We start from the raw sequence: 7,832 nt of genomic DNA on the forward strand, positions 1-7,832 counted from the left end.
AGTTTTCGACTTAAGTGTCTAAATATTCTCACAATACTTGGCTCCCTCTTGACCTTTGCGCCATTGACGCAACAAGTCATCTAGTAGTTACAAAAGCAGCGTAGGTGCGGCTCTGCCCTTGGAGAAGAGAATTCACCACATTTCGGATCGCCCGTATCACCAGTCTCGGGGTTGCAGGTCCTAGAACCATCTGCAAACTCAACGGCCGGCGCGTCTCCACGCGTCCCCCAATCCAGCCATCCGTCCGAACCCAGGTGCACCACACCTCTCACTCTCTCCCGGGCCCATCTTCGAACTTCTCCAGCCGCGAGCTCCCTCCGGCCGAGCTCGCCCAAACGAATGGCAGCCACATCCGTCGCCTCCGCCCCGCGCCCGCTGCGCGCGACGCCGCGCCCGCATCCCTGCGCGCCCTGCCGCCACCACCACGCCGCGCCGCCCCACGCCCTCCGCAGGCCGCGCCTCGCCGTCTCGGCCTCCTCAACCACCGACGAAGCCAGCAGCGCCTCCTCCTCGTCGTCGTCCCGGTTCTACTTCAACTTCACCGGCTTCCCCTTCCCGCTCGGCCCCTTCCTCAACCGCCGCACCACCCGCACCGAGGTACGTAAAAGACAATCGCCTCAGCCTGATCCTCTCTCGCCTCACTTCGCTTGCTCTCTGGAGTCTGAGCTCCTCTCCGAATGCAGGCGGTGAAGGGCAGCGTATGGCTGTTCGAGCAGGAGCAGGCGCTGGGCTTCAGCAGCGTCTCCACCAACACCCGCATGACCGTCGTCAAGCTCCGCTCCGGCGGGCTCTGGGTGCACGCCCCCATCGCCCCCACCAAGGAGTGCATCCAGGTACGCTTCAGTTTCTGCAGAGCAAGCAAACACTTCGCTCGGCACCAGTAGTCCAGTTCAGACATTCATCCGGTGCCATGCCATATTGCCATGCGCAGCTGATCAAGGAGCTGGGCACGCCGGTGGAGCACATCGTGCTGCCGACCTTCGCGTACGAGCACAAGGTCTTCCTCGGGCCCTTCTCCAGGAAGTTCCCCAGGGCGCAGGTGTGGGTGGCGCCGCGGCAGTGGAGCTGGCCCGTCAACCTGCCGCTCGAGTTCTTCGGGGTCTTCCGCTCCAAGCCCCTCGAGGACGAGGACGACGCCACGCCCTGGGCCGCCGAGATCGAGCAGAAGGTGCTCAGCTCGCCGGAAGTTGGTATTCCCAGTTCCTCACCGCCCACTCTCATCTCTGAACACCGTCGTGAACGCATTGATGCATACTATACATGATAATTATGCCTCTGTAAATTGGGTGCGTTCAGGGATTGGGCCGTATGTGGAGGTGGCGTTCTACCATAAGCCTTCCAGGACATTGCTGGTCACGGATGCTGTCATCTTTGTCCCTCGGCAGCCGCCCGATTGCATCAGCAAAGAGTCCTTGTTGGCAGCTGCCAAGAACGGCTTGGCAGTTAAGATATTGAGCAAAGGGAGAGAGGTTCCTGATGATCCCGTTGAGGACAACAAGCTTACCCGGCAGACAGGTAAATACAGTTTGATGCCATTTCTGAACAAGAATTAGCTGGAAGCAGTGAGATCTGCACTTCATGTTAGAATTGAGGTAGTGTAGTAGTAACACCTTGGCAAGATTGTTTCCCGTCTAGGTATGCTCATCCAGAGAAGTGTTTTCACAAACTTGTCCATATTTGCTTTTTTCAGTTATTTTTTCCCACATTTTGGAAAGGGGCAACATTCAGCAGTCTAACGTTTTAACTGCAGTCTAATCGTGGAAATGCTTCCATTCTGTACTAATTGTTATCACAACGGTACAAGAATTATCTGGAATGTGTAAAATGTAGAATGCATGTTTTGAATAAGGTAGTGTAGTAGAACACTAGATTGATTTCCATGTAGGCATCTAGGTATGTACTGCTCAGAAAAAGGTTAGTGCTAAAACTTGGCCGTATTAACTTATTCACTTCAGTTAGCCTTTTTGAATTTGAAAAGCAGCAACATTAAGTAGGAAGGTCATCTTGCCAGTATTGGTGTATTGTTTATGTTCTTGTTGCTTAGGCTTTGTGTATCTGAATGTTGTTTACATGACAATCTCTGTCCTCAGCGATTCCATGTCCTAGAATCAAGAAAGTACTCGTAGTAGAGTACGCCGGGTACACGCGCTTGTGATTGGGTTTTCTCATTTGCCTACTATCTTCCTGCGTTCAGGAATACCATCATTCCTACTATCTTGTCATTGTATTCTTGATATGTACATCATCAATCCTGATCATGTGTATTGTTTCAAGAATGCCAATGATCAAACCTGTTAACTTTCAGTTTGAAGCTTTAACGTGACAGATAGAAGCAACATTGTAATTGCTACTAGTTGCATAGCACAAATCATATGTTGATGTACCAACAATCTTGTATATTTGCATCAACAATATCGACAGGGTTATCTTTAACCTCGTCTATGTTCCAACAGGATGGGAGAGGATGGTACTTCAAATACTGTTCCTTGGTCCCTCAAATCTCCTCGAGCCCAACGCGAGCTTCGCTCAAATGTCACAGAAACTGATCGTCTCACCAATCGTGAAGACGCTCGTTTTCAGCAAAGTTCCAGAGAAGGTATGTTTTGTCATAGCTAGCACTACACTAAATGGTTACACTTCAGTCATTCCTTCATGGCATGCTAACATCACCCGCTTGTTGTGCAGGTGAGGGACTGGGTGGACAGGATCGCCGCGGACTGGCCGTTCCGGCGGATCATCCCGGCGCACTTCGCGGCCCCGATCAACGCGAGCCGGTCCGACTTCCTGGCCGCCTTCGCCTTCCTCGACGAGTTCCTCCCGGACCGCCCCGCGGCCTCGCCCGGCCTCTCCCTCATTTTCGCGTCGTTCATGGGCAAGGCGGCCAGCTACTTCCCGCCGGACGACATGAAGACCCTCTCGTCGCTCGATGACTTCCTGGTCTCCGTCGGCGCCGTCAAGAAGACCGTCTCCGGAAGGAAGCGATGATACATATACCAGAGAAACCGCTGCCTTGTCTTTTCTTCTGCTTAGTTTTGTCACGAAATGAAACGTCACTGGCTGCTGCTGTGAATGATTTATCCACATTGTTGCAGAATGCGTGTATAGAGTTAGTTTACCCAGATTGTACAGTACAGTACGATGAAATGGTTACATTTTCCAATAGAAAATTTGTGATCCGAAAGCTAGAATCGGCCAGGGCACAGTGAAGCGTTTGCCTTCGTGTGCATCTCGTTGCAACTTACAGCACGCATCTTGTTGGCCGGCCACGGACGAGTGAATCGTACGTTGAGACGGCACAAGATTGGGATGGTATGCACGGTGGATTGGGATTTGGGAGTTAATTCCATGGCCCGACCGATCCAGTTTCCGTCGAGTAAATGCGCGGGGGCTGCCTCCATGAGCCGGCGGGCACACGGGGAGCTGCACTGCACTATCCTCACGCGGCAGACAGTTGCCTCATTAACCTGCACGTACGTACTTACATCGCTCGTTGAGTAGCACATCATGTGTGCTGCAGTCGGCCTTGCTGTACCACGTACTAGTACATCAATTTTTATTTGAGACACTGTAGTTTCTTTTTGAGACACTGTAGTACATCAGTTTTTTTTTGAGGGAAACACCAGTTGTTGTAAGACGTACGTACGCGTACATCATTTTGCGGTTCATGGCTAAGTGGGCTGGTACTCCGGCCGGTTTTCACTTTTGTTGATGGGCTCAACCTCAACGTTTAGCTTTCGAGCTTTTAATAAACATGAATTATTAGGCTAACCTCAACGTTGACGCAGGAGGCCGATGGTAATGAATGTTCCATTTAGGCCTTGTACAATGCAAGGTGCTTAGGAAAGGTGCTTATTTGTACATAGGGACGCTTAATTAGGTGTCTCTTCTGTAAAAATAGGCACCGGTGCTTCTAGTAGCTTGTATGATGGAAGATGCTTAGAAAAATAAACTGAGTTTTTCTATAGCACCGGTGCCTATTTCTATAGGAGAGACGCTTAGTTAAGCGTCTATCTTATAGAAATAAGTACCGGTGCTTAAAGAAAGCCGGATTTATTTTTTAAAACACCTTCTCTAAGTATCTTTCATTGTACAGGGCCTAAGGAAAAGATCCTTGGCACCCAAGACACCACGTACGGGTAAATGCAACGGCAACGCGACGGAGAAATTTTGGCCAATCTCTAGAGTTGCACTATGCCCGTAAAAAAGATGTGAACACGTTACACTTACCGCACGATGGCTGAAAACGGTGCCGGTGTCGCGCCACTACACGTGGGCGCAGTAGCAGTACTCGCGACTTGTCCTACTCCCGAAGTCAGAGGCCTCACTGCGTGTCCGTATCCCTGTCAGGCCCAGACCAGGTAGTTAAGTCAGTTACCACGGCCACAAGTCAGAACCAAGTCATCATCATCACAAGTCAAAATTACTACTGTAACTTCGCAATGCAGATCGAAATTAGTAACCACGAGCGAGCGAAATGAATGCCACACGACGCAAGGGCGAGACGGAGGCAGACAGACGGTGGTGCGCCATTAAACCTCCTCCAACCTTGCCTCGCCGTCACAGGGAGGGGCAGCGCACATTAAACCCCAGCGGCGCGGCCCGGCCGCCGACGCCGTCCACGGCCGTGGCCGCTGGCAGGGCACGCATGGCCTCGTCTTCTGGTCAGATACAAGGCACGCCAAGCCTGGCCTCATTTTCAGTTTAAGAACGGATACATCATACGTGTGAAAGAGAAGAAAAATAATGGCGTGGCGTCGCGCCGGTGCCCACGCCGTCAGCCACAGCGAGAAATTGACAATCGAGCGGACGTCACGTCGGCGGCGGCACAAAAACTTGCGGGCTTTTCTTCCTTTGCATTGATTGATGGCGCGAGCCGGGTAACGGCGAAATTATGCTACTAGACTAGAGCAAAAATGACACGAAAGAACCAAGAATTCCAAGGAAGAAGAAGAAGAAGAAGAACTGGCCTATACATATGCTATATCTATGTTACTGGCCGCGGGCATCGATCGTTCCTCCATTGTAAGTCCTTTCCGGCCGCGCAGTCGAGGGGTGCGCCGCCGCGGAAAGCAGGAACAAGAGAGGACGATCGATCCTCGCTGAAGAACCCGGGCGCCTGCCGGTGATCCGTCCAAGAAAGCAAGAACTGGCCCCGCCGTCGTCGCCGGCCGTCCTCAGTTGTGCAGCGGGTTGGGGCCCGTGGGGACGCGCCGCTTGGAGACGCCGTAGCGCATGTCGACCTCGTCGCGGCCCGGCGGGGGCAGCGGCACCGCGGGCGCGCCCTGGCGGTGGTGGTGGCGGTGGTGGCGGTGCCGCGCGCCTCCCCTGAGGGCGCGCCGCTTGATCAGGTGCAGCTCCTCGCACCACGCCGGGCGCGGGCCGGCGCGCGGGTTGCACATCCTGGCGAGGACCGCCTCGTCGGCGGCCGTCAGCTCCGTCGCCCTCCCGCGTCCCGGAGGCGGCGGCGGCGGCAGGGCGGAGCAGAGGAGGAGCAGGGACGCCAAGAAGAGGAGGCGGAGGGCGCAGGACCAAGAACGCGCCATGGCTGCGCCGGCGCACGCGCGCGCGCGCGACTGGGCCGCCTGCCTTGCGTCGCTCCGGTGGTTCTTGGAGGGCGGAATGGTGGCTCGGGGAGCGCGTGCGCGTGCGCGGCGAGGGGCGGCCCGGCGAGAGGTGGAAGGGGGCCTGTGGCGAGCGGGGGAGTTGAGCCGAGAGGGACGCGGTGGAAATTGGGCTGGGAGGGTGCGGTTGGCTTTAAAGGCGGTGGCGTGAGGTGCATGAGGAGCTGGAAAACAGAGACGGGCCAAAGGCGAAGTCAAGCTACGGTACGTACGTATCTGGGGATTTCGACCCCCCAACTGATTTAGAGGCAGGCAAGTTATGCAGAAGGGCGACCCTCTCGCTCGAAAAACAAAAGAAGCTTGTTAAAAAGTCTATTATAACCGTCTATTATAACTGGTCCGTAGAAACGGAGTGGTCAGATAAAAGGTCTACCTCGTCATATGGCTGGCGACGTACGCTGGAGGGTTCGCTTCGCGGCGGACCTGGCGACCGCACGTCACGTCACGCTCGACGACGGCGAACTCTGGCTGCGCAAGGAGGCTCTCCGGATCGTGCTGCTCGATACTAGGGGGTACACGGTGGATGCACAATACCTACGCCCTGGTGAGTGGATCGATATCGGGGGCATCGTCGCCTTTCCCTGCCACTTTGCTAGGGTTTATGACAGATCTCCGGCGAACGGAGGAATCTCCGGCGGGGATGCACTGCCGCGTGGCTCACCGCGTGGGCTCGCGGTACACGGGAGCGTTCGTGCGGATCGGGACATGCACCGCCGAGCGTCACGTATGACAGATGGACCAGGGGTTCTGGGGCGCGGACCGGTCCGCCATGGGACAGATGCGCGGCACGTAGGCAAGGGGAGATCCAACCGCCATGAGAGCGATGGAGCTAGGGTTTCCGGGGGCGCCGCGGGTATAAATCTTGCGGCTGCTACTCCTTCCCCCATTTTGGATCTCGACGAGGGGCTCGCCCACTTCTGGAGCGCTTCGCCTCTCGCCAGATCTAGGGTTCGTCCTAGCTTTGCTTGGTGGGAGGGCAAAATCCATGGCGATCTGCGTTCTTTTGTCCAAGTAGTTGCCTCTCAATCCCCCACAAATCCCCTTGCTAGATCCAAAGAGAAGCCACCTACGAGTTCTTTCGCGAATCATGCTGCTAGATCCAAAGAGAAGCCACCTGTTGAGATGAGAGGGGGCGGATTTGGTGCGGGCCGCCATGGGCGCGGCGCTCGGCGTTTCGATCGTGGCCGCGGCCGCGGCTTTGATTCTAACATCTGGAAGCGCAAGACGGAGATGGGAAGCTCCTCTACCACCAACGACAAGTGGGATGAGGCGGCCGGCGCCCTGCAGGCGAACCGAACCCGGCAATCCAGATGGGATGGGGATGGTGGCGACCTGCAGGAGTCTCAGGTGCCGGCGACGACCGATGGGCAGCAGGCACCTCCTCCCCACCGCCAGGAGCTGCGTGGTGGTGATGCCGGAAGCGACAAGGCTCACCACGCCTTCGACAAGAACACTGCCACTGCTGCTAACCGCGAGTACTCCTCCTCTGGTACTATCGTTCCTCCTTGTGATGCTTGTCAGATCTGCCATCTTCCTGGGCATTTCACTGTTAGGTGTCCTCAGGCTCTCTGTGATAGATGTAAAAAGAGAGGTCACCTGTCCTTTGTCTGCAATGAGTTCTTTCCTTGTGATTACACACCCGTGATGTGTGCTTTTCAAACTAAGGGTCAGGGCTTCTTTTACATTCCTGATTACAGCGTGGATAGGCAAAGTAGGGATAACATTTTCAACATTGTTGTTACCATTACTGATGGCTCTGCTCAGACCAAAGATATTGAACATGAGTTGAGTGTTTACGTTGTCCAGGGATGGCGATGCTCTGCTAGATTCTTTACTCCACAAAAGTTTGTCATGAGAATGCCGAACCCTAGAGAGGTTGACAGAGCTCTTTTTGTTGAAAATATTAAATTGAAAAAGTGTGGGGTCAGTGCCAAGTTTTCTCCTTGGTCTGAGGATATTGATTCTGAGGGACTGTTAGAGATTGCTTGGGTTAAGATCGGAAAAATTCCACCTAACAAGAGATGTGATAAAACTGTAGCTTATGTGGGAGGCCTTGTTGGAATTACCCTGGAAGTTGATATGTGTACCATAAATCGCCCATCCTCTGTCAGAGCTAAAATCTGTTGTAGATCGATAGCTCAACTCCCTGCCACTGCTGAAGGGGTGCTTGCAGGACGTTTCTACAGGTTTACATATGAGGTTGAGGAGGTT

At 54.3% G+C, this 7,832-nt stretch overlaps 2 protein-coding genes and 1 pseudogene across 2 annotated transcripts; 1 reads left to right on the plus strand and 2 right to left on the minus strand.

Moving 5' to 3' along the window:
- Positions 1-292: 292 nt before the first annotated feature.
- On the plus strand, positions 293-3,181 carry LOC125524596 (lysine-tRNA ligase). Its single transcript, XM_048689636.2, has 6 exons — positions 293-597; positions 684-833; positions 932-1,190; positions 1,297-1,515; positions 2,454-2,596; positions 2,686-3,181. Exons 1-6 carry the CDS (start codon positions 340-342, stop codon positions 2,983-2,985), a joined length of 1,329 nt encoding a protein of 442 aa, XP_048545593.2. The 5' UTR covers positions 293-339; the 3' UTR covers positions 2,986-3,181.
- A 1,697-nt stretch (positions 3,182-4,878) lies between these two features.
- Positions 4,879-5,704, minus strand: LOC125524603 (uncharacterized). The gene has a single exon (XM_048689647.2). The coding sequence runs from the start codon at positions 5,541-5,543 to the stop codon at positions 5,175-5,177; it is 369 nt and encodes a 122-aa protein (XP_048545604.2). The 5' UTR covers positions 5,544-5,704; the 3' UTR covers positions 4,879-5,174.
- Positions 5,705-5,990: 286 nt separating this feature from the next.
- On the minus strand, positions 5,991-7,151 carry LOC147992142 (uncharacterized; annotated as a pseudogene).
- Between the last annotated feature and the right edge of the window lie 681 nt (positions 7,152-7,832).

The sequence above is a fragment of the Triticum urartu genome, chromosome 1A (assembly GCF_056163025.1).
Source record: "Triticum urartu cultivar PI428250 chromosome 1A, HENAU_Tu73, whole genome shotgun sequence".
NCBI lineage: Eukaryota > Viridiplantae > Streptophyta > Magnoliopsida > Poales > Poaceae > Triticum > Triticum urartu.